We start from the raw sequence: 27239 nt of genomic DNA, 5'->3' as shown, positions 1-27239 counted from the left end.
TAAGCTATTGTCATTTACAATGGCAATAGCTCAAACTCTTTTAAACGTGAGACCTATGGCATTGCATACAAGCGACCGCCATTGTCCCGACCTCTTGGAAAGTGAAAGCGCGCATGGTGCGCTGAATATAAGGAAAGCATGTCATGCCTGCAGTAGGGCAAAACCCATTAAAGAAATAGTGGTTACAGAGTAAATAACACAGACGGTGTAACAACCGTAGTAAAAGGGCCAGTCCTCATAGGAGGTTACAAATAAAGCCAAGTCAGTACTAAGGAGGGACTAACAAGCCGATTACCGAATCAGAAGCCAGCATTTACAAAGGACAAAGACACAAGCCAATTAAAAATATGGGAGGAGAGTGGGTGGAGCTTCAAGTGCATACTCTAATACAGCATGCCTCGCAGAGCAGCGCATGCGCAGCCCAGGCTCGACCTAAAAACAGACAGTATCTAAAGAGGTAGAGGGGACCGGTGGGCAGAGAAACAAGAGTAGCAAGAAAGCAAGCATCCACAGGCAGTGCCTTCTTTTTCCAGTACAGCCTTGTTGCCAAAACCCAAAGCAGTGCTAGCAGTGATTAAAGAAATCAGTTTAGAACCTGGGGTTTGATGGACCTTGTAGTTCATTGTCGTCTGACCTGATAAATGCGCTCTACCATTGGCATTGTGTCTGTACATGGCCGTGGAACTCCTGTGTGATTTCACCTGTTTTATATTATGCAGTAGAGAAAGAACAGTCATGATGAAATTACTGCTGTACTGTTCTTCATGGCAAAGAATGATTCAAATACTTTTATTATTGAGAATTAATATAGTGAGAGGCCTGATTGGGATGTTGTCACAGCAAGTAAAGCCCTTGTCAAAAAAGGGAGGCAAACAATGGCTTTTAATATCAAAATCCATGTAAACGCAACCGAAGGACTGGAATATGTTTAGAGGCAAAGATTCTCTCTGATACCCGGTGAAAGGCCAGCAGAACAGTTTTCGCATTTGTTTCCTGTAATAGGGAGCAAACGAATATAGAGGTAGAGGTCGCTATTAGTACAGTGGTAATAAAAAGGGGAACGTGTGTTGATGTGGTGTGTTGAACCTGACAGATGTTGATGGTCGCATCACAGCTGGTTTAGTAACTAGGAGCAGAGATATCCTCAACTCCCTACAGGAGTTTATGTGACATTCCCGCCCTGCGTATCGTTGAAGGTTTCCCAGGATAATGGACGTTTTTACTAGACAAGGATAGCTTATTAGTGGGTACGTACTTGGCTCCCACAGGGTAATGGTGCGTCCCCTTTGGGAAAGGCATGAATCAGGTTAAGCCATTTGCTTGATTGGCCATGAGGGAATGACAGCTTCTATAGTATGGGATGATGCAAGACTCATTGTTTTCATGCGATGGTTCAAGAAAGTTTAGCTAATACAAAAGAAAAACGGGTCAATTCGATCTGCACCCAGTTTAAAGTGGTCTGTCAATTTGCGAGGTTAAGCCTACAAAAGAGGTTTTGAAAAGGCTTCCTTGGTGAAATTGTCCTTGGTAGAGATGCCCTATGCTTTAACACATTGATTTCTGCTACAGATTTTCCCTTTCTTCTTCACCTCCTGCACGTTAAAAACGTACAGGCGTGGGCTCTACAAAACCGTACTCAACAATGTGGTGCTTTCTCCTGCATTATACATGTTCCTGGACAGACCCAAACATGCATAAAGACATGCAAGGTGCATCATACTTCATACAGCTGTCTATAAAAACTTTGGTTGTCAACCGTGCTCCAGCAGTAGGGCAAACGTGCTATTTTAATTCAAGGTTCCGTTTGCAGGTGCAATTTAATACTGTATCCCTTAGGACTTGATTTTGCAACCCAGTCACGCCTCGGCAGATCAGACTAAATTAACGTATGACACCAGTTTCAAACTCCTTATAAAGATGCGAGTTGGGAGCCAGGTTCCAGCCTTCGGCATTGTGACGTTTTCTCTCCATGCCTAACGATTAGCGAAAGTGAAATTTCATTTGCAGGTGGCAAGATGTTCATGCTGTAAATCAGGTGTGCAGGTGGGAGATCATGTAAGGTGATATGAATATTAATTAAATAGATTGACATGTTATTTGATACATATCGAGTGTATATGGAAGGCACAAGCAGTGTAAAAGGCAGTGTGAAAAATTAGAACAATATTGGGCGTGCAAAGAGAGCTATGGCTACAAGAGGAAAAGGAAGTAGTGTTAATGTATTGATCATCGGTGTAGCCCTGGGAGCCAGGTTCACCAAATTATTGTTGGGGCGGGCCCCTCAGTAATATGAGCTGCTCCATCAAGGCTCGTATAACCTTGATAAAGCAATGTCCCATGGTAAATACTCTATAAACCCTGCATTATTATCCACTCATTAATTAATTATATGTAGTGTTAGATTGTGGTGCTGATCTGCTTCCAATTCGGAAAGCGGGGACCAAGTTTTAAATAAGCTTTGGCAACGCCGATAGGTCTCTCCTATGCAAGAGACAGTGGCTTTGCCAATGTATTTTAGTCATGTTGTAACCAAGCGTGGCTGCTGTTCAGCATAGCTAAATTTTAGTGGTGTAGAGGAGACTGGCGTGTAGAGTGGAAAGGCGAAGAGTGGAGTAGAGTGTTGTAGAGTGAAGTGGCAGAGAGTGTTGTGTATTAGAGTTGCATAGTGTGGAGTCGCGTAGAGTGGCATACACTGGAGTGGCATAGAGTAGAGTGGACTGGTGTAGAGTGCATTGGCGTAAAGTGTTGCGGGTTATAGTGGCGTAGGATGCAGTGGCATTGAATTCAGTGGCGTACAATGCAGTGACGGGATAAGAACAAGATTTACAGGCCTGTTTACAGAAAGGGAGCACTCGGAAGGATACTGTAAATAAGGTTTGGACAAGGGAAGGTACGAACTCAAGCTGGGCAGCCTAAAACAAATAAAGCCAGCAAATGGAAAGCAAGAAAATGCAAGTTACAAATAAAGCCAATGACAAGTACCTGGCAGAATGCATTCCTATGTCAACTTTCTGACTGTCCCCAGGATATCTTTAGCAAACCAGACAGCGCAGGTGAACTTGCATTTATTCACCTCAACCATGAGTCCTGCATTCTCCAGAATCCCACACACCTTCCTTAACAACTCATCATGCTTTACATTGTCCTCCGCCCACATCAAGATATCGCCCTGGAAAAAACGTACATTTCCTACCTCCCCCAGTAATCTTTGCATAACCCTTTGAAATACTGCTGAGGCAGACGCCAGCCGAAACGGCATTCGCACAAACTGAAATGCCCCTGTGGGGTTATGAATGAGGTAAAATGCATTGATTCGGGATGCAACAATATCTGGTGGTATGCGTTGGACAATTCAAGCGTCAAATTGATTTTTCCCCCTTTCACTCCAGCCAACAGCTCATTGATGTTAGGTATAGAGTGGTGGTCCACCGATATGTTCTCATTGAGATCTCGTAAGTCCATGCACATCATAATACTTTCATCAGGTTTGCGTGTGATCACTACTGGACTCAACCAATCCGATGCCTCAATTTGCTAAATCACTCCCAATTCCAACAATCTCATCAATTCAACGTTCAATGCATTCCTCAACACCTCAGGCACATTTCTCACTTTTTGGGTTTTGGCAACAGCTCCCTTCTTTAACACAATTCTGTGTGCAGACCTCTTCAGACTTCCCAGTCACAGCTGAACAATTTCGGGAACATACCTTGTCACACCTTTGTTTACCCATGAGCCACTGATAACACTTGTTCCACTGTATTGGGATTAAACACAATATCCAGGGCTCTTTGTTCTTTCCACCCTAACAAACATTGCCCTTTCTCCACCAAGTATATGCAACACACGACTTCTCTGTGTTTGAACTACTTGGTTTGGAAACATCCTATAACCAGTAACTTATTTCCTCCATACCCAACTAATTCCACCTTAGTTGTAGATATTTCTTCTTTCCTCAGGCCTTCCTAAGTTTCCTGATCAATGAGCATATAGGGCGAACATGAATACGCCCACTTTTCCACCAAAACATAATTGACTGATACAACACAATAGGGGCACTATAAAGCTTATCATCCAACATACCCATTTTGTTCACTGTGAACCCTTGATCAGGATTATCTTTTGTAACTTCATCCAACAGGAATACTTCAATGTCATTATCAGATGAATCCTCATCTCCTCCCTACCATTGGTAACTTGTATCCAATTTACACTACCCTTTCACTGGAATTTCTTTTGACTACACGCTTTCTGAAAGTGTCCAATTCTGTTACACTTAAACATAAGGCATTCATACCTGGACAGTTAACTTGAAGATGCCATATTCCTAATGCTCCACATCTATAACACTGCCTTTGGGTCCATTAATTTCCTTCCCTATCTTAATCCTTAACCCTCTTGTATCTATCACTCTTATTATGTTCCTTGCTTACTACTTGCTCAGTTTATTCGTCACTCCCTTTTTCTTTAATTCCTTCACATGATGGGATGTGTCCTCTATACAGTTAGCAATTGCAATGGCCTTATCCAGTGATGTATCCTTTAAACTCAACAATCTTTCTTCTACGCTCATAACTCTTGTGCGATTCATCAACTGGTCTCAGATTACCTCTTCATGGAGATCACAGCATTTACAGGTAATAGCCAAAGTACATAGTGCACTCACATATGGATCTATGGATTCACTTGCAGCTTGTGCATGTGAAACAAATGTATGGCGCTCCACCCCCACACTGACCTTCTTTCCAAAGTGCACCTCGAATGCCTTCATTGCATACTTTATACATAATCACCCTTATCATCTTCTTCTTCTGACATTATTCTCTGTCACAACATTTCCCCAAGGCAATGACTTAATTACGTTCCTCCTCTCTACACCCAAGCTGTTTTAGCAAAGTCAACTTTCTTTTTTGTCACAAAAATGTTTTCTCCTAGTGCTACTAAATAGGTCCCAAACGCTTCTTGCTAATCCTCCCATGGCAGATATGGATCCCCTGGGGCACTCAAAAACACAGGCGGAGCTGTAATAGCCTTCTTCATTTAACCCTCCACAGTTCCCAACTATTTTCCAAACTCCCCCAATACTCAAAATAACAAACATAGTCACCATTGTCCCAGGCCAGGGAACACAACAAACCAACATAACAAATGTAGCCACAGTTGTCCACACTATTCCGCTTTCAAACTCCTCCAGTAGTCTTGTTATAAATAATGCTGGTAGTCTTTGCAATAGCAACTGTCTCACTGTTCCTCACTTCCTGGTGTGCTTCTGCGGTCTAGTCTTTTTCTTTTTAAGAGACTTCCTGATTACAAGTCACTGGTAACCTGACTGCCAGCAATTCCTTTCAGCTCCACACGAACAGACACTACTGCCAGTAACTGCCCCTGACCTGTAATGTTTCCTTCCGCCAGATACACCGAGCAATGCAGAATTCAGTGCTACCAGCAATACTTCTCAGCGCGCCTCCTGCAGCCCTCACTCGTCCTGCGACCATCACTCGTCTTCCTATGAGATACAATTAGGCTGACGCGCTTCTCTCACTGCTTGGGCGAACACCTCTTCCCCTGGCACACTTTGCAACATGCTCCCCTACAGCCGCTCAGGCCGTTCGCCATTCCCTTCCTCCTGCTCATGGTTCGTGGCGCCATACGCAAGAACGCAGAATGGTGCTTGTGCAGTCAATGCATGCGCTGCGCTTGAGGCTTCTTCCACCGCTCCACTTCGCTCATGCTGGCCTGCGCGCTTGCAGACACGCTCTCACCACACCACATGCTCTCCCTCACCGAACTTCACAAGTAATAGGTACACAACCTCCTCACGCTCCCCAAACTGGCCCGCCTTACGCTAGTTCTCCTCGGGGATTAAGCTTGTAACAAGTGTGCGACCAACCCTGGCAAGACAGGACAGTAACGGCCAAGACAGAACAGCAGTTGCCAGTCCTAGTCTCACCCACGAAATACTAAGCATTCCATGTATATGACATCACATGGCTATGCTAGATCAGATTGGATCTAGTAACATTATACAACAGTATACAAATGGCCATAACACATTAGCTTCTGCAGGCGAAAAGAGCCATTGCTTGTGTTAATGCCTTCTGTACTGTGGATACATCACACTACAAATCTGACCTCGAAGTGACTTGACCTATCTCTTTTCCCCACCCTTAATAGATCTGATAATGTTGGGCACTTACATCACCTCTAAGCTACTAATTATTTTGGTTTTAAATCAGGAAAATTCTGGGTTGAGATGAAGTGCCCAATTCACCCAGCCAGATCATCTGCCAAGCCTTCACTTAGGAAGCTGCACTGGCTCCCCATTAGGAAAAGGGTCGCTTTCAAGGCCCTCTGTCTTGCCCACAAGGTTCTCCACAATACCGGCCCGCCCATACTTAACAGCTGGATCAGTCCCTACAGACCCACGAGAGCGCTTCGCTCGGAGCATGGAAACCTCATCACGATCCCTAAGGTGAAAAAGGCCCGCATAGGTGGCCGCCGCTTCTCGGTTAACACTGGCAAGAAGTGGAATGCTCTCCCTTTGAGCCTCAGAACAGAACCCAACCTCCTTCGGTTCAGAAAAGCACTCAAAACTCTACTCTTTCCCTAATTCTGGCATTCCCCTGACTACACCCCTCAGTGAGTAACAAGGATCAGCGCTGGGATACCCACTGGGTGTCTACGCGCTCTACAAAACTATAAATAAAATAAATAAATAAATTGGAGGAAAGAATTCGAATATACTGTCTATAGGCCCCCTAGGAAGAAATCTCAACTTTGCAAAAACAGCAGGGTTGCCAGTACAAAAAATAATGCAGCCGTGAACTGTACTGAAATTGCAGAGTGCAATTTCCATACTGCGACTCATTCTAAATTGGAAAAGGGGGTTTGAAATAGACGTTCTCCTTTCCTAGAAATTCACAATGGCTATCTCTGTGGTTTCTAACTGCTATAATGTTCTCAAGTCATTAACAGGACAACAGCACATCAATGGCAGTGCTATTTATTTGCATAGTAGAAGCTGTCTGTAGTGTGGTGTTTTTTGTGTATGCATGGGCTGAGTGAGCATGCTATTTGTGGATGCTGTGGGAAGGTATTGATGCATGCAATGTTGGTGTCTATGTGTGGGTGAATTCTGGGAGTTGATTAGAGTTGAAGGAAGAATGGAGCCACTACAGGATCTATCACCTTGTGGCTGTGACCTTAGGGCCTAACATAAGACTACAACCTTGCCCATGAAGGACAGCTTACACTTTGTGAAAGACAGCTGCTGACATCATTAGTAGTGGGGAGCAAACAGTGTTCCAAGGGACCACTATATGATTCCCCAGAAGCCCTTTGTAAAATGCCCCTGTTTTTAGGTCGAAGCTGGGCAGCTCATGCGCTGCTCTGCGAGGCATGTTGTATTCAGGTAGGGACTTGAGCTCCGCCCACTCTCCACCCATATTTTTCATTAGCTTGTGTCATTGTCCACTGTAAACTGTGTCTGTTCATTGGTCTATAGGCTTAGAAGTCCCTCCTTAGTACCGCCTTATCTCATTTTGTAACCTCCCATGGCAATACCCCCTGTTACGTGTCCTGTTACTCGGTAGGCTTTAAATACAGACTCAGAGCACTATTTTCAACAACACCTAAATAAAAGGCATTGTCATTTACAATGCGAATAGCTCAAACTCTCATAAATGCGAGATCTTTTGCTTTGCAAATGCTTGTTTAAATTGCAGCCCCGGTTCCTTCAACTGTTTTGGCATTTTGCAGATGCAAATGCAGGGATTGAGGTCTGCTGTCCCTCGCTGTCCTCCATCCCTGCATCGGGAAGGATTTGCAAACAGAGACACGCTTCGCAAACCTACATGGTGCAGGGATTCTATGAATCCTGCTTAATGTTGTTTTTTTGTGCTATGACAGATTAGTACTTCTGTCACAGTAAAAAAATATTTTCAGTTCACATCGCAGATGCTGTTCAAAAATATTATCTGTGAAGCTACCCGAGAATGGCGCATCAACACATCGCTATTTCGCCCCACACCACTAGCAGAGCTTCTATAGCCAGAGTAGTGCATCAGCAGTCTTGTGGACTCCAACTAAGGTCCTGTGCGTCAAATGAACCCATTTTATTTCAAATGCCTTTTGGGTTCAATTGAAGCTCGGCGACTTGATTGGTTGGGGAGAGCAAAGTCTCCTTCAGTTTTCAGTCATTTAAAGTTTTTTCAGTCCGCTTTCCCTCTCTGCTCGCGCCCCACACAAAATTACTTGCCAATGATTGGAGCTTCGTGGGACTTTACTCTTTAGAATCTGGTAGAGGTAAAGCAGTTTGAGAAGAATAGTTTTATCTATTATCCCCACCCTCACCAAGCAACATATGTCTTCTATTTGTTGAGGCTTTCTCTGTAGTGAGTGAAGGGGTCATGAGCTACGGAAAGCTCAAGGGCCGATTACTGATTTTTATCCCCTATTATTTCCCTTTTTCGTTCATGAAAATTGAGCTTTGTCTCTGGGAACCCTCCTCTGTTTTTCATTGAGTGTGTATGAATAGCCTCCCCATCTCCAAGTCACATTCAAGCCTTGTTTAGCCTTTAAATAACCCCCTTGCCTGCGAGGCTTTAATTAGCCACTCTCCCATCCTTGTGCAGTTCAGGTTCCTCACCTAGGGAGACGGTGAAGGTGGCTGCTCTGCAGCCGCACCTGCTTCCTCTAGCCGCGGTATCCTGCACGGCAGTGCACCGCTTGGTAGCAGAAGCACACAGTGGCATCATATATCTCTGCTTTTTAAAGATGCCTCGTGTGCTTGCCTGATCAAAGCTTGTATTTGGCCTCCATCGTACAGCCTAGATTGAGCCTGCATGCTTGCACTGGTCTTTCGCTTTGACTAAGAATCAGTGGCTGTTTTTGCAGAGATGGCGGACACCTACTATGGAGGAGGACGGAGGAGAGCTTTCGTAGTCAACAAGACCAGAGCACCAAGAGAGAGCCCTGCAAGAGACCCGTATGGGCATTCTGGATATGAGCCGCCCCGAATGGGTAAGAATGACTCATTTATCAAGCCAAAATGACCAGCTACCAATGCAAAGAGGTCTGTGTTCGTTTATAGTGGTTCAATTTTGTGTGTTGAGCACATATTTGTTTTTGTTTGTGCAGGATTGTGATTCTTTTTAGGTACGTTAGAAATGTTAAAATGTTAGAGATGTTTTTTGTTACATAGACGGGATTGGGCATGTGTCTTGTAGAGTGGCACAAACAAACGCTATCACAATAGCGATGGCAATGTAGTTAATAGATTTACACCTCACATTTAAGCATAAGAACAAAGACATATAAGTTAGTCTAGGACAGGGGTACTCACAAACTTTCACTCGGGGGCCAAATTTACAGTGTGGTTTCTGGCTGAGGGCCGCACCGGTGGGGGCGGGGCCAGTGGGGGAGGGGGCGGGGCTAGACCAAAAAAAAAACTATGACCATGAGGTTGAACACAGGCCCCTGCAGCGGACGCCTTCGTCCACTGAGCCACCAGACCAGGCATTCACACATATCTATCTATCTATCTATCTATCTATCTATCTATCTATCTATCTATCTATCTATCTATCTATCTATCTATCTATCTATCTATCTATCTATCTATCTATCTATCTATCTATCTATCTATCTATCTATCTATCTATCTATCTATCTAACTAACTAACTAACTAACTAACTAACTAACTAACTAACTAACTAACTAACTAACTAACTAACTAACTAACTAACTAACTAACTAACTAACTAACTAATTATCTATCTATCGCTCTGTCTCCCTCCCTCTCTCCCTCCCTCTCTCTGTCTCCCTCCCTCCCTCTGTCTCCCTCCCTCTCTCTCCTTCTCTCTATCACTCTCCCTCTCTCTCTCTCTCTCCGTCTCCCTCCCTCTCTCTATCTCTCTCTCTTCCTCTGTTTGTCTCCCTTTCTCTCTGTCTCCCTCCCTCTCTCTATCTCTCTCTCTTCCTCTGTTTGTCTCCCTTTCTCTCTGTCTCCCTCCCTCTCTGAACCGAAGGTGATGGGCAGCCCTGTTTTTCCCCAAGTTTTTGAGGCTGATGGCAGGGGAAGCTCTTCCCCCTCTCCCTCTCTCGCTCCCTCCCACTTCCTCCCTCTGTCGCACTCTGTCTTCCTCCCGCTGTCACCTCACCCCCTGCTCCCACTCCCTGCTGCCCTCCATCACCTCACCCTGCTGTCCTTGTCACCCTCAGTCACCTCACCCCGCGCTGAGAGAGCTTCTCGGAACGCACACAGCCGCCGCACCCAAGTACTTCACGGGTCTTTTAAAGACCATTCACTTTGGTTTTGCTTTGCTTATTAAGAGAGACAGGCCCAGCGGGGAGCACCAAAGTCCTGTAGGAACTACACCGTGACCCGATGCCAGTGCGTCGAAAAGAGATTCAATGTATGGGTTTTGCACGCTGCCATTGTGCTTTGTTTTTAAGGATTTTTTAATTAGCTTTTGCTGCTAGAGTTTACGGTAAGGAAGGTTCGCCATAATCTTTGTCTCTGTGAAATCTAAACCTCCCGTCACAATAATGCGGGGGTGGGTTACATTATGGTCCACACAGTGCTACAGTTCGGAGAAAAATACTACAGAAAGAACACAGAGAGGGAGTTGCAATCTGTATTTTCCGTCCTAGGTATGGAGGAATAACGAAGTCACATGTCCACAAAATGTTGTTTAACTCCAAGTGGAGGCTCTGAGACTTAAACGTTGTCTTGGTGTGTATACATTGTCTTCGTGTGTATACTTCTCTTAGCAGTGTCGTGGAGTAGCGATACATTGGTGTTACATCTGCCTCTCTACAAACAATTTCTCTCCTGAACTGCACACGATGAGAGGGGAGGCGGGGCGGGGCACAGAGTGGCTTGAACGCACACAGCCGCTGCACCCAAGTACTTCACGGGTCTTTTAAAGACCATTCACTTGTTAATGAGGCTTTGTTGTATTTCACCTCTTCTTAGCGCCCCTGCATCTCCACTCATTCAGAGGGGAGATGCAGGGGCGCTAAGAAGAGGTGAAATACAACAAAGCCTCATTAACAAGTGAATGTTATTTAAAAGAATCGCCCGGCCCCCATAGCTCGCAACCGGCGATATAAAAAACACAAAGGCATATGATGTCGGCAAGGTCCGCGGGCCGCCAAGGAAGGCTTGCCGGGCCGCTGGCGGCCCGCGGGCCGTACTATGAGTACCCCTGGTCTAGAAGTTTGCAATATTTATAGAAACGGGCCATATGCTTGGAGGTCCTGATGTACAGTCATTGCTAGCAAATATGCTCTTCACAACTGTTTCACAGACTTCAAGAAAGAAACCTTACTAGGCATGTTCCAATAACGCCGATGGGGACGGTGGTGATTTCATTTATTACATTCCTACTCAAAGTCTACTTGGTAATCACGTCACTTTTTCCTGGTGGAGTCTAAGCCAAACTACATATGAAACACTTCAGATGGACAGAAACATGGAGCAGGAATAGAGATGGTATATTTAAAGTCCTCCTTATATAATGTTTTATATCTACCTACAGACAGCTTTCCAGTGATAAACACGCAAGTGTTGAGGAAGGACGTTAACACATGCTTACATACACACACAAAACGTTTCTGTATATTGATTCCACTACACTTGCAAACTCCCACTGCCCTCAAACACAGTTTAACTTGAAACAATGAACATGACGCCTGCACCTGGCACACACAAAACATATGCACAACAACCCTGTTGGACCCGGCCTCGTAGAATGGCCCTCCGTGCCCCCGCACCACCGAAACCTGGTGCCTGCAGCCCTAGCACGCGGCCCAGCCGACCTTTCCCACCAGGACACCTGCACCAACCCCGGACATCCCCGTCCATGGCCTCTCTCCTTTCGGCCACCCCGGGCCCGCGTGCCCACTCCCTGCAACAAGATGGCCGCCCGGCTCCAGCGCGACCCGGGCCTCGAGGCGCCACTCCGGCTGGAGGACATCACACTTCCAGGGGATGAGAAAGGGAGGAGCAGTTTCTATCGCACCTCTGAACTCCCCTGGGCCGATGGGTTTCGATCGGCCCTCCGGCCTCCCTGCGGGCTGGCTCCGTGCCTGCTGGGTGTCTGGGACTCCTCCCGACCCGGCCCTGAAAGGATCAAAAGACAATAGCAGGAAACCCCGACAAGCGGCCCCCAGGTGACAAGACCCCTGCCTGCGCAGACTCCGGACATCAAAGCGGGGTCGACCTATAACAAGGGGTGCTCTGAGACTGTCCGGCAGATTCGACGCTGGAACAACGAGAGCCTGCTGACGTGGTCGCGGCTCCTGGAACTGGAACTCACCTGAGCCCTGCTGAGTGACTCGCGGCTCCCTGAAGATCGTAAGACCTCCGAACTTGTACCTGAGCCCTGCTGAGTGACTCGCGGCTCCCTGAAGATCGTAAGACCTCCGAACTTGTACCTGAGCCCTGCTGAGTGACTCGCGGCTCCCCCAGACTCTCACGGTCCCGCCGGACCCCGACTCCGACCACGTATCCCCCAGCTCGAGGATTGTGAGCTGTGCGCCGGATACGTCCCTGCTTTGAACCGTTACCAGAGACAGTCCCGCTACCCCCTACCTTTCCGAGACTCTTGAGCCCGTGCTCACCTTGTACATATTTGCAGTGATACCTATTTTTATAAAGCTTGTTCTGAGAATACCCAGTGTGGTCTCTCTGTGTCGTGTGGTGCCAGAAGTACGATCCTAGTTGCGAGATTCCTCCCCCTGGGGAATCTCTCGCCAGTGCCCGGCTACAATACTACACGGGTGGGACTCAGGGAAGTCAGGACCCCTTTCCGGGCTCCTCTGAGGTCGCCGTCTAACATTGGTGGCAAGCGACGGGATTCGGGCCCATCACCTAGAGATCGTACAGTGAACAACGGACGCACGACCAACAAAGATGGCAGAAGGAAGCGCCATGAGCTCCGCAGACACCAACGCCAACAGAGTGTTCCAGGTGGAGCATCTGGAAGAATATACACACAAAGAGCTAAAACAATTTTGCAAAGAACTTAAAATAGCTACCACTGGCCTCAACACTAAGGAAGACTTGCAGAAAGCACTGAAAACTTGGGTGGAGACCGGGGCATCCCGCCCGGAAGGCACGGGGGAGCGCCCCGACGAAGCCGAACCCCCCCCAAGTGAAAGCAGCGACAATCAGGTGCAAGGCATTGTACCAGACGGGGGCCTATCCCCGGGAGAACTCGCGGACAGAGAGAGAAGCCGCAGTCATGAACTCGAGTTAGCCAAACTCAAAATCGAGGGCGAATTGAAGTTAGCGGAGAAAAAGCTAGCGGTAGAGCAAATGCGCGTACAAGGCGAACTGGAAGAAAAGAAGCTCCAACGGGAGCACGAAGGAAGAAAGCTCCAACTAGAGCACGAACGCAGCTTAAAAGAACTCGAGCTCAAGGCCCGAAATGAGGACGGGAGGCCCTCGGGGAACCGAGAGACGGCCCCCCCAGCGGAACAGAAGGTCCACATCCCCAAGGATGTGGTCAAAGAATATTATAAAAACGATGACATTCAGCAATGGTTTCGGGCCTACGAGGTCGCCATGACCTCCCATCGGATTCCACAGAAGGACTGGGGGGCGGGGTTGTGGGGGCGGTTTCTGAGCGAAGGAAGGGACACCCTGCTCGACCTACCCCTCTCCCTGCAGACCTCCTACAGCCACATGAAAGAGGCTCTCCTCACAAGATACGGCCTCACCCCAGAAATGTACCGCCAACGGTTCCGGGACTGCAGGAAGATCCCGGGCACCACCTGGGTGGAGTATGTAAACTTTTTTAGTCGGGCCTTCGATGGGTGGGTCAAGGGCAGCAAGGTCACCACCCTTGCCGAACTCACTGACCTCATGTTATGGGAACATCTGGCTGCGAACTGCTTCGTAGAGCTACGTCAACATCTGCTGGATAGCAAGCTCACAGATCCCCGGAAGCTGGCTGTGGAGGCCGACCGCTGGACCAACACCCGGGTCTCCCGGGGCATGGTAGGAGAGTACCCCCGAACCAGTCAGGGACCACCCCGCCAGAGAGGGGGAGGGAACCAGGGAGGGCCGAGAGAGTCTCAGCCTAGCCCCCCGAAGACACCACCTCCACCTTTCCCGGCGCCCCCCCCACCAGTAACAGGGCCCCCTGGGAGACGAGGACACCGGGTGACCGTCACATGTTTTCGTTGCCAGAAACCCGGGCACTACGCCAATGACCCAGAGTGCCCCATGGCCACCCAAGTCACCCCTGCGAGACAGATAGCCAACGTAGCCCTGGGGGAGGAGGTTGAGGAAGCCGAGGAGTGGGAACCCGCCGCTATGGCCCTAGTGTCCCTGGGAGATAGGGAAATGATCCCTGGTAGCCTCCTACCGTCCAACACACAGAAATATGGGCAGCTCGTCAAGATCAATGGCCACCAGGTAGAGGCCCTGCGGGACACCGGGGCCAGTATCACCGGTGTCCTCCGGCACCTAGTTCCCGAGGAGCAGATCCTCCCCAATGTCTTCTGCCCCGTAATATCTGCAGACAATAGGGAAAGTATGTGTCAGGTAGCCCTGGTGCCATTTGAGTGGGGAGGGGTGATAGGTAAACTCAAGGTGGCCGTAAGAACCTCCCAGCCGGTCGACTGCCTCTTAGGGAACGACCTGGAGAGTTCTCCCTGGAAGCACGTAGAGCGCAAGGCCCACCTAGGAATGATGGGACTCCCCGAGTGGGTGTGTGCCACCACCCGATCTATGACAGCCCGACTCACTCCCCGGAGAGAAGTCGAGAGCACCCCGGTCGAAGAAGCCCGCACCGTCCCCGCCGAGGGTCCTCCCGTTCCCCCATCGGAAGGGTCCGTCGCCAGCGACGAACCCGCACCATCCGACCCCGCCCCGGTCCCCGAGTTGGGGGATCTACCCAAGCTGGCCCATTGGCGCCACGAGGGCGGGCCCACCAGGGAAGAATTTTGCCGGGAGCAAGCCACCTGTCCTTCCCTGGTCGGGCTGCGGCGCCAGGCCGAGGGCCAAGCCGCAGGTGACCAGACCGGAACGCACCGAATCTATTGGGAGAACAACATCCTGTATAGTGAGCAGAAATCAGTGGAGCTGGGATCCGGACGGGTACTGGTGGTACCCCTCCGCTTCCGGGATTTCCTCCTGGGCTTAGCCCACGATGTCCCCCTCGCTGGTCACCTGGGTCAGGACAAGACCTACAGCCGTCTCGTGACCCATTTTTATTGGCCTAAGATGAAAGCAGCGGTAGAGGCACACTGCAAGTCCTGCCCCACGTGCCAAGCCAGTGGGAAGAGTGGGGGGAAGCGCAAGGCTCCCCTCCAACCCTTCCCGGTCGTCAGTACCCCCTTCGAACGAGTCGGAATCGACATCGTGGGGCCACTGGACCCCCCCACCTCCCAAGGTCACCGTTTCATCTTGGTCCTAGTGGACCACGCCACCCGCTACCCAGAGGCTATTCCCCTGCGCACCATTACGGCCCCCGTGGTGGGCCGGGCCCTGATGGGGATCTTTTCCAGGGTGGGTTTCCCCCGCGAGGTCGTGAGCGATCGCGGCACTAATTTTATATCAAGGTATATGACGTCCCTGTGGCAACAATGTGGGGTGTCCTATAAGTTCACCACCCCGTACCATCCCCAAGGGAACGGCCTAGTAGAGAGGTTTAATAGGACTTTGAAAGGGATGATCGCTGGCCTAGAAGAGCCCCTCCGGCGTAAGTGGGACGTCCTACTCCCCTGCCTCTTGTTCGCTTACCGGGAGGTCCCCCAGAAGTCCTTAGGGTTCAGCCCGTTTGAATTACTCTATGGGCACCCCGTCCGAGGTCCCCTCAGTTTGGTTAAGGAAGGGTGGGAGGCAGCACCCCAGACCACCCCCCGAGATGTGTTCCAATATGTCCTGGCCCTCCGGAACCAGACCAGGAGGTTCCGAGAACTGGCCGAGGCCAACCTGGAGGCGAGTCAAGAAGAAATGAAGCGCTGGTACGACCAGAATGCTACTCTGGTCGAGTTCCAGCCGGGCCAGCAGGTGTGGGTCATGGCCCCCGTGAAGCCTGGCGCTCTCCAGGACCGATGGACTGGGCCCTACAAAGTGGTTGAGAGGAAGAGCCAAGTCACCTACTTGGTGGACGTCCAGTCGCCTCGGGATCCCCTCCGGGTCCTGCACGTAAACCGCCTCAAGCCTCACTTCGTGCGGACAGAACTGAGCCTCCTGCTGGCCACCGATGACGGGGCCGAAGATGAGTCGGATCCCCTCCCGGACCTCCTGTGTGTCAAGGAGCAGGATGGCTCCGTGGAGGGAGTGAACCTCTCCCCAGCCCTCACGGCCCAGCAACAAGCGGACTGCCGCCAGCTCCTCAGACAATTTTCTGACCTCTTCTCCCTGACCCCCCGGGTCACCAACTGGTGTGTTCACGATGTGGACACCGGGGACAGCCCGCCGGTGAGACACCGAGCCTACCGGGTTCCTGACCGGGTCCGGTCCTGTATTCAAGCCGAAGTCTCGAAGATGTTGACCCTGGGGGTGATCGAGCCCTCTGACAGTCCCTGGGCCAGCCCCGTGGTCCTGGTTCCGAAGGCAGCAGCCCCCGGTGTCGCCCCCGAGCTCCGGTTCTGCGTGGATTACCGGGGGCTCAATGACGTTACCCGAGCCGATGCCCACCCCATTCCACGAGCCGACGAGCTCATTGACCGACTAGGGGCCGCCCGGTTCCTCAGCACTTTCGACCTCACCTGCGGCTACTGGCAGATTGCGCTCACCGAAGGGGCCAAGGAGAGGTCTGCTTTCTCCACCCCCGATGGGCACTACCGCTTCCGCGTGATGCCCTTCGGGATGAAAAATGCCCCGGCCACTTTCCAGAGACTGGTAAATAGGGTCCTGGCCGGGCTAGAACAGTTCAGCGCGGCCTATCTGGACGACATCGCTGTCTTCAGTTCAGAGTGGAGTGAGCACCTCCAACACCTCCGGAGAGTGCTAACCGCCCTGCGCCAGGCAGGCCTCACCGTAAAAGCCAGCAAGTGCCAGATCGGGCAAGGATCCGTAGTCTACCTGGGGCACCAAGTCGGGAGTGGCCAGGTCGCTCCTCTACAGCCAAAGATCGACGCCATCCTGGCCTGGGACCCACCCATCACCCAAACGGAAGTCCGGGCCTTTCTGGGACTCACGGGCTACTACCGCCGATTCATCCGGGGGTATGGCAGCCTGGTCGGCCCTCTCACTGAACTCACGTCTAAAAAACAGCCAAAGAAGGTGCAATGGACGGCTGCCTGCCAGGAAGCTTTCGATGCTCTAAAAAAGGCCATGTGCACGGCCCCCGTCCTCCAGGCTCCCGACTACACCAAGGAGTTCATAGTCCAGACCGATGCCTCCGAGCATGGCATTGGGGCCGTCCTGTCCCAAGTGAATGATCAAGGCTTAGACCAGCCCGTCGCCTTCCTCAGTCGGCGGCTGCTACCCCGAGAACAGAAGTGGAGCACCATAGAGCGCGAAGCCTTTGCCGTGGTCTGGGCACTCAAAAAACTACGACCCTACCTGTTCGGCACTCATTTCAGGGTCCAAACTGACCATCGGCCCTTGCGATGGCTCATGCACATGCGAGGAGAAAACCCCAAGCTACTGCGGTGGTCAATCTCCCTCCAGGGAATGGACTTCACCGTAGAACACCGCCCTGGTACGGACCACGCCAACGCTGACGGCCTCTCCCGGTTCTTCCGCCTCAGCGAAGAGAACCCCCCAAGGTGATGGGCAGTTCTCTCCGGCTTTCAGCTGGGGGGGACGCGTGTTGGACCCGGCCTCGTAGAATGGCCCTCCGTGCCCCCGCACCACCGAAACCTGGTGCCTGCAGCCCTAGCACGCGGCCCAGCCGACCTTTCCCACCAGGACACCTGCCCCAACCCCGGACATCCCCGTCCATGGCCTCTCTCCTTTCGGCCACCCCGGGCCCGCGTGCCCACTCCCTGCAACAAGAAGGCCGCCCGGCTCCAGCGCGACCCGGGCCTCGAGGCGCCACTCCGGCTGGAGGACATCCCACTTCCAGGGGATGAGAAAGGGAGGAGCAGTTTCTATCGCACCTCTGAACTCCCCTGGGCCGATGGGTTTCGATCGGCCCTCCGGCCTCCCTGCGGGCTGGCTCCGTGCCTGCTGGGTGTCTGGGACTCCTCCCGACCCGGCCCTGAAAGGATCAAAAGACAATAGCAGGAAACCCCGACAAGCGGCCCCCAGGTGACAAGACCCCTGCCTGCGCAGACTCCGGACATCAAAGCGGGGTCGACCTATAACAAGGGGTGCTCTGAGACTGTCCGGCAGATTCGACGCTGGAACAACGAGAGCCTGCTGACGTGGTCGCGGCTCCTGGAACTGGAACTCACCTGAGCCCTGCTGAGTGACTCGCGGCTCCCTGAAGATCGTAAGACCTCCGAACGTGTACCTGAGCCCTGCTGAGTGACTCGCGGCTCCCTGAAGATCGTAAGACCTCCGAACTTGTACCTGAGCCCTGCTGAGTGACTCGCGGCTCCCTGAAGATCGTAAGACCTCCGAACTTGTACCTGAGCCCTGCTGAGTGACTCGCGGCTCCCCCAGACTCTCACGGTCCCGCCGGACCCCGACTCCGACCACGTATCCCCCAGCTCGAGGATTGTGAGCTGTGCGCCGGATACGTCCCTGCTTTGAACCGTTACCAGAGACAGTCCCGCTACCCCCTACCTTTCCGAGACTCTTGAGCCCGTGCTCACCTTGTACATATTTGCAGTGATACCTATTTTGATAAAGCTTGTTCTGAGAATACCCAGTGTGGTCTCTCTGTGTCGTGTGGTGCCAGAAGTACGATCCTAGTTGCGAGATTCCTCCCCCTGGGGAATCTCTCGCCAGTGCCCGGCTACAATACTACACGGGTGGGACTCAGGGAAGTCAGGACCCCTTTCCGGGCTCCTCTGAGGTCGCCGTCTAACAAACCCCAATCATAACTCTCACCACATCTACCAATAAGATCGACACACATCTGTGCACACACATTCACACACAGTATATCTCATTTGCTCTGGGAAGCTCATTTTTTTACAAGAACATGTATTGGGCAAAACTGTCTTCTCAAAAGGCTCTTGTGTGGTGGAAACCTACAACTGTTGAGCACGTGACCTGCTGTCCGGGTTATAGATGATGCAGAATGTCACAGGACCGATTTCGCCCCTTAGGGCTTCTTATTGTTGAGTAACTAACGACCAGAGGACGCCACGCTACCAACTGGGACAGTTGTCAGTGTCAAGAGGCAGTTTAAATGAGTTTTCACTTTATAAATGTTAGCCTACATTAGATATATTAAAATGCCTTCATCATCTGAGAACCCAAACTCTCTTCTAATGAACCTAAAAAAAATGTGGACCCTCGGTCACTGGCATAATTGTGTTCAGGGGGAAGATTGTATTCTATTTGCGCTTGTTCAATGTTTCAATGTTGTTCCATGAATTCTTTGACTGCATTAGTGCAAACATGCCCTTGTTTCCTGTGAACTAGAATATTCTTTGTTCATTGGTGGAAGGCTAATTGTAGCTACAGTAAGACATGCAATGTGGTGCACACACATGCCTTTTTGGAGTTATCCACCTGCTGTCTCAAATTATTAGTCAAGAGTCGTGAGGCCTGTTTCAGCCAAGCAACTCCATTACTCACAGTCAATGTTATAAGCTGGAACCTCGTGTGGGTAAACTTTAAAATGAAGCAACTTGATTGGCTCTTTTTTATTAATTATTATGACATAATTTTCTTTCAAGAGACTGGGTTACTCTTCCCTTGTGTTTTGGTGGCTTAGTCTGCCACTTGATTCCTGCTGGTCCCTATTGCTCAGCCCGTGCTGAAGGAGGTCGGAATCTCTCCTTAAAGTCTAAGAGCGATCTAGTAGAGACTAACAATGCAAGGGGGGAAAGATTCAGGTATTATCAGTAAGACGTTCAACTGAATTCTGTTTTTACTTAGTTTAGTTAATTGTTTGTAAATTTCAATTACCACAACTTCCAAATTCTGTTTAAAACTATTGATGTTTTGTCCTCTCTGAGCCAGAACCCCATCCCACCCCTAAGCATAATGGATTAACGTTGATGTGGAATCTACCCGATCCTTGCAATTTGTTAAATATTATGGTTAAATTAAATCTCAGGTTTTTCAGGACTTGCCTGTCGATGACAACTGATAGCGAACAACTCATAACAAGTTTTATTAATCTGTGCAATTTCATTAATACTGCACTCCTTAAGACTAATTAAAATAGCAATTTACCTTCCCGAGATGCTTTGATGCAGACTGTTTCTCCGCAAACTAACGTCTGCATGAAACTCTGTCAAAAAACATGTCATGATATAGAGGATGTTAAACTTTGTCGAGTGCATTACGAAGCATATCTGAAAATGCGGAAAACATTGTTAAAAACATAATAGGGATTGTTTAACACTGCCCTCCAAAATGAAAACCCCCAGTTTTTTGGGTAAACAGTTAACTCTATTTGGTGCAGAAAAAAGTCTATCCGCTCAGAGCACCTATATCACTGCGGACCAATGGTTTTTGCTTTTTAAGGGAATCTATCATTTCACTTTAATCTCTAACTCAAATTTATTTAGAAATGTAGTTCCGGTAGAAAGCTAAGCTTTGACTATTACGAGGTTCTTTTAGCCTTGCGACAAAGCGACACATCCGGGAAAGCTTCAGGGCCTGATTGAGGTACCTGTGGATTTATTTAAGTGCAGTATAAAACTCTGGGCGCCAATATTAGCTAACTTTTTAAACAACATATGCTAATCCCAGTTACCTGAATCGTGTTCATCATCAACTATTGTTTCCATTAAAAAAAAAAAAAAGATTGAAACTTAGATGCTACAGATTAATTTCACTTATTGGCTCGAGGTTCAAAGGTATTCGAAGAGTTTTTTTAAATCAAATTTGAGATTGGGCTAATGAGAGTAATATTATAAGCACCTGTCAAAATGGTTTTAGGGAGTGGTTAGGTACTCTGTAGCAATGCTTAAACCTTCAACTGATAATCGGTAAATGTACAATTGCAAGGGGCTGCCCATTGTACCTTGCTTTCATGTAACTGTCTTGTGTTTTTCACAGGGTTAACCGTAAAAAAATATGTTCCCTCTTAGAACAAGGCCTTGACACAGCACTGGTGAGCTGTATTTTCGATCTACACTCTGATCACTCCACCAGGGTCAAATTTGGTATTATACGCAGATGATGTGGATTTAATGACACACACCCTCAGGGCCTTAAGAACCTTGATGGCAGCTTTCACTGACTTTATGGCTGATTTAGACCTTGATACAAATTTTTCAAAGTCTAACATTATGTCCTTGGGGTCAAAACAGTTAAAATGTACGCACATTCTCCGTTGGCAACGATAAGTTAGCGAAGTTAGCCAACTTTCACTACCTGGGTGTAGTCTTTAATTCATCCTCAGGTTGGGTGACCAACACTTTGGCTCACTCTCTAAAATGTAGACAAGCACTGGGTTCCTTGTTTAATCTTTTATCATCTCTTGGTGGCAAACATTTCAGTCCAATCCCAGAAGTTTATAGGACACAATGTGTCACAATTGTGACTTTTGAATAGAGCCTTTGATCATGTTAATTCTTCCACATTACTGCTGGAAGAGAACCGTGTCTATTGCCGCCTCCTTTCGCTCTATTCCTGTTCCTCGCATTACATTTGTCGCAAAGGAACTGATTACATAATTCTAGGCCCTGTTACATACTGTGGCTATCAATTTGTACAAACTTAACGCTACTCTAAATCAGTTAATTATTAGCGATTGTTTGTCTTGTGACAAAGGCCTTAATATTTCGTGGCTGCTATTATGTTAAACAGACGTGAGAAAGCTTGGGAAGGCCCTCTCTTTGTGAAAATCATGGCTCTGTGTGTAGGAAGGACAGGCTGTGGTTTAAGTGTGCTTTTGTGGTGAAGAGACTCCTAGCTAGAGAAGGCCATGAAATACAAAAATCATCTGTGAGAGAGTATACAATCTTGCAAACCATTGCAGGTATTGAACCCTATTCACAGATCGTATCCGGTTGATGGGAAAATGTGATAACGACCCAATCTCAACTGTGACTTCGCCTCACAGGCTCCCAACACTCCGAAGCGCATCTTCCCTGCAACATTCCATGCTGAACACAGCACAAACACACTGGCTGAGCAGTTGGTGAAAATGGCATAACATTAACATGCACAGGATACTATAGAAAGGGTCTTGCTATTCAGATCCAGATCCGGTACCTTCCACAAACTGTTAGTTTTCCCTTAAAGCAATATAGCAGTTTAACATTGGTCTCCAAAATAAAAGAAAAATATTTTTGGTGCAAATATTAACTTTATTAGGTTCCGCAAAAAAGTCCTATCCATTTTGAGCACCCACATCACTGCCGACTAGTATCTGCGAATTTCCTTGTGACTGCGCTTTAGATCAGTCACTTCTGCACTTTGTCTTTTTTGTAAATATTATAAAGTATACCTTGCAGGTTTTAGTGCCATTGTTAAGTAGTATAGGATTACCAATTGTAGAGTTGCGTTGTTTTTAGTCCAAATGCTAAAAGGGAATGCTATTCGTTTTGAGGTTGAATCATTCTTAAAATCTATCATACTCTGTCGAAACACAATGCTTTTTAAGCAGGTTTTTATTGTATTGCACCTTTTATGATTACAATCTGATATTCTTAAGAAAGTTTTTGATTCATTGATTGATTGGTCTCCACTTTTGTAACAACATGGCTTTGCTCTGGATATGTTCAATGATGTGTAACTTTTCATTGCGCTGAAGATGTAACTGCAGAGCATGGATGCTGGACCATGACAGTGAGATAGTCATCCAACCTAGATTGACTCCCTACTTTTCCATTGTACTCTGCGATTTTGTCTAGGATGGTACTGCTGAGAACTGCTCAGCCTGGGCCACTATTTGTATAGTTGACATTTCCTGTAGGTCCTGTGTTAGCAAGTGTCTAAGATGACGAATTGTGGATATATTTATGAAAACATCAGGATTTCAATAACCAGAGACACTTAATGTTATTGATTGGGATGCCTTTCATATACAGTGAAAGCAAGTGGGGGCTTATTAAAATGCTTTTGGTTGAGGTTTGTTGTCACTGTTTTGTTTACACAGTGGCCTTAATCATGATAAGGATCTGTCAGAATAAATAATTATCTGGATAAATCCCAGCAATAAGCAGTTTCGCCATTGCGGATATCTCAGTTTATTTATTAAGTTGTTTTTTTAAGCATGCTGACATTTGCTAGTTGTCACTTATCAGCACTGAACACCGTGTTGTTTGGTTGCAGTTTGCTCGTGGTAACTCATCTCCTTGTATGGTGAACGGCGATCAAAGTTGTACAGGTTCACTTCATGATGGTGGGAATTTCAAAACCTATCTTCTGCAGAGGTCGAACTGGATACCATGGACCCTCCCCCTTTTCTGTAATTGAACATGGGTGGCTGCTAGCCGCATTCTGAGGTTTTGGAGATAATATTCTTCTCCTTACCCTCCGGTGTCTCTTAAATGTCTAATCTTTTGGGTCACATTTGCATTACTAGAAGCATGCTATCACCTGGTCTTCTTTTAATTCTATGTAAGGGGTACAGATAATCCCATCTATATTTCTGAGTTTCTTCAGCATTGGATCTTTCATAGATTCCCTTTTTTGATATATTCCCTTTGGTCAGGCTGGGAATCGTTGGTGATCTAGATTTACTTTTCAGGGTGCCTACATATTAAATTAACATTAAATCAGCCATATACTCGTTGTAGTCTGCCCTTCTCATTGTATGATTCAAACTCGGTCAAAAGAGATGGAAGAACACAGAGTTCACTCTCTTTCCGAGGCTAAGCTGCTCACAGTTTTCACCACCAGTTTGGTGAATGGAAGGGATTCATCACTCTGCTTTTCTTGCTCTTTTTGGATATTTTGTCTCTCCTCCTTGTGATTTTCTCCTATCTCCTCACCATCAACTGCAGAACTAAACATTTTTTGGTTCTTTTTTTTTTTTACTGGTTGGCTGAATCCTGGGAGTGAGTTGTCACTTTATGGCTGCCCCCCACCTGAGAAGTCCATCTTCAAACCCTGTGGATCCTGTGGGGCCAGGAAGGCAAAGGTTCCTAACCCTCACACAAAGTACATTTACACCCTGCACAAGGTTGTACCTTCTGCTAAAAACCCAGTATTTACCAAGAGTTCAGCGGCAAGACATCGAGGGACATCCTCCTGCGATTCCCTATAAAGGCTGCCTCCTCAAGGAAGGATTCTGTTGAAACTGCACCACCAGTAGCCTGCTCCAAGGGAAAAAACACAGAAACTGGATCTTGTAAGACATTTTTAGAGACTGCTTCTTACTCTCAGGTACAGATTTCTACTTTGGAGGCACACTTTCAGATAAGACCCACTCACCTTCATGAAAGGCTTCCTTAGTCTAGGCCCATTAAAATGTCTCAAGGCTTCTGTGGCTATTTTATTTGTGGCTTCCTCTTTGACAATCAAACACTGCCACTTTTGGCAGTAAAGAAACCATGATCTTGTTAGTCAGCTGTCAATGCGTCAACAGCACTACCATGGCTCTTCTGTCAGCATCTTCCTCGAACACTGCAAAGGCCTATCTTTTGATGACCAAGGCCCACTATCATTGATACCTATATCTTTGACAGCTGGCTCATCAACAACAATGTTATTTGTTGTACAAGCCCTACTGCTGCCGCTAAAAGCCACATTTTCATTGACCCATACCATGCTGAAGCCGCTGCCCACACTCTTTTTAAAAACCCTTCTCCAGTAATAAGGGCCAAATGTATAGTGGTGACAGGGAAGATCTGCTTGTGGTTTACTCTAATGATGACAACCAAACTGATGACCTCTGGGCTCAAGGACCACAGGATTTGGATATTCACCTTGTGTCAGACAACTTTGAAGATGAAGCGGATTATTACCATTATCAGCATTTCTGAGGATGGACATCTACCATTTCAAAAACAGCCTTTATTTCTTCGTCCTCTCATGGTTCAAGTCCCTGTGGATTTTCTTGTTAAGCTTTGACTGAAGATGTAAATCTGCCCAAAGTCCTGGCTGTCCCCGACTCTCTCTGGAGCTACTGACAGAGCAATACCTCAACAGAGAAGTAACAGCAAGAACCGGTGTGAAGTAGGATCTGTTTGTCGATTTTTCTATACACTGAATCTCAGATTGTAAATTAAGCAAATGATAAATGCGTATGAAAAGAGGTGGAGATCAGCAGGCAGATAGGATTATTATATAATAAACATAGTGAGACCTTAACCCCAACAGTAACTACAACCGTAACCTGAATTTTGGGCAGACAGTGTGATCATGAGAGCAAATGTCAGTCAGGATACCAGTGTTGCTTCCAGGATGCCCAGCATTGGAGACCAAGGGTCAGCAGCAGATGGAATTACAAATAGACAAATGAATAGAAGCCCCACAAATAAAGGAGTCTAGGAAGTGCCAATGTGAGTTAACTGCCAAAGGAAAAATTAACTAAGGTGATAGATGCAGAATTAGATGGTCAAACATAACAAAGTGGGCTGCTAGTGCAATTGGGAATCATTGCCAGACAAGAATCTGTGTGTGTAGTGGGATTATATACATTCTGCCACTATTGCCCCAGAAGTGTGCTGCAAGTGGAAGCTCTCATCCCTGTGGTGGTTACTGAGCTAGCTTTCTGATCCTCCGTTTCCCAGGCTTCCACAGCTTGTAATCGCACCCTTTTTGGAGTATGGTGATTCTGCAATAAACCCACGCGGCAATATCCTTAGCTTCTAATTAAATCCCTCTGTGGGACTGAAGTACTGACATTTCTTAATTCAGTCAAGCACTTGATGCAAGAGTTCTAAGACTGCTTTCCACTACTGGGTCCTATGCACCCAATCCAGCTGCTTGTCTTACCTGCCTTTTAGATAAGTTCAAAATACCATTTACATACGTATACATACATAATACAACCCCAGGCTAGTCTCATGCGTCCATTGTTAGTGCTACCTATTTAGCCTCTGCAGGTTGCAATGTTTTTAGCTGTAACTGTGGGCAGCCTCAAGCCTCACCAATGCCGTCCCTGCCTTCTCCTGCTGCTGCTCCCCAAACACCATCAGCAAGCTGCTCCTGTTGTTTCTCACAAACTTCAACCTCCTGAGACTGAAGATGAAGACACACTCCGAACGGGGTGAGGACGATAATGAAAATCATGACGACCAAGCTCCAGAGTGGGACATCTACATGGCTCCAAATATGATTCAGAAATATCCATGCAAGATTCTCCATTGAATGAATAGTTTCACAGCCTCCTCCACTGCGCATCTCAGAAATGTAATCTACCAGTGTCAACAGTAAAAAACGCCTGCCTCCTTTTCGACTAAAAAAATATGCAGAGGAAGCCTGTAAGATCTGTACCATTATTGTATCCATTTTTGGAAGAAGGCATGCCATGTTTGAGAATTTTGGCCACTGGCTCCTCTTCTATAGCCCACCTATAAAAGAAGTGCAAGGCCACAGTAAGCTCTGCACTAGTTCTGCTTGATGAGATGTAAACTGAGTCCGTTATCTCCACCACATCCAAAGGAAAGTCTACATCTTTTCTTTGACTTGCATGGTTCTTGTGGACTGGGGAGGACCTATGCTTCATAACCATGTGGAAGAGGCCCTTTGCCATAATAAATGTTAATGTGGCCAACACCACTGCTAAATCAGGTGGCAGCATGCACCAGCCCATTTCTTCTGTTAGTGCAGCCTAAAACAAAACCAACTACTAACTGTAAAAGTGGGGAGATGATGTGACATAATGGCTAGAGCTGCCGACTTTGGAGCTGGGGAACTAAGTTCGAGTCTCTGTGTTGGCTCAACATCCTGTGATTTTGGGCAAATCATTTAATCTCCCCATAAACAGTGCTTTAAATGGACTGGTACTGAGTACCGTCACTTTTTTATTTTGAGACAGAGAATACCTGCACATCTTAAGTGAGACGTAATACTTTTAATTGGAGAGTACTGGCACTTCTCAAACACAAGCAGGTACTCTGGTACAGAGTACCTGCACTTCTATTTTTCCATTTCAGGCACTGCCCGTAAATGAATGTGTCCGAACTGGTGCTCATGAAAATCGCTGGTGTTGACCAAGTGCCGGTGCTGAGCGCTGGAAACCACCTGCTAAAATTAAGCACTGGCACTGTGACAATTCTTGTATGTTACACAACAGATGCT

General features: G+C 47.9%; 1 protein-coding gene across 5 annotated transcripts in view; it reads left to right on the top strand.

The window, feature by feature from the left end:
* The window catches only part of ZNF512B (zinc finger protein 512B), a 295003-nt gene that overhangs the window by 86451 nt on the left and 181313 nt on the right, over positions 1-27239 (top strand). For all 5 annotated transcript variants that reach the window (XM_085619660.1, XM_085619659.1, XM_085619657.1 and 2 more), the window contains exon 2: positions 8896-9021. In XM_085619660.1, coding sequence (XP_085475786.1) covers positions 8898-9021 — 124 coding nt within the window. In that variant the 5' untranslated portion in view covers positions 8896-8897. The remainder of the gene's footprint in view (positions 1-8895; positions 9022-27239) is intronic.

Source organism: Triturus cristatus, chromosome 7, assembly GCF_964204655.1.
Source record: "Triturus cristatus chromosome 7, aTriCri1.1, whole genome shotgun sequence".
In the NCBI taxonomy this organism is placed as follows: domain Eukaryota; kingdom Metazoa; phylum Chordata; class Amphibia; order Caudata; family Salamandridae; genus Triturus; species Triturus cristatus.
Note: the sequence above shows the minus strand (reverse complement) of the source record. Positions and strands in the feature narration are given on the sequence as shown.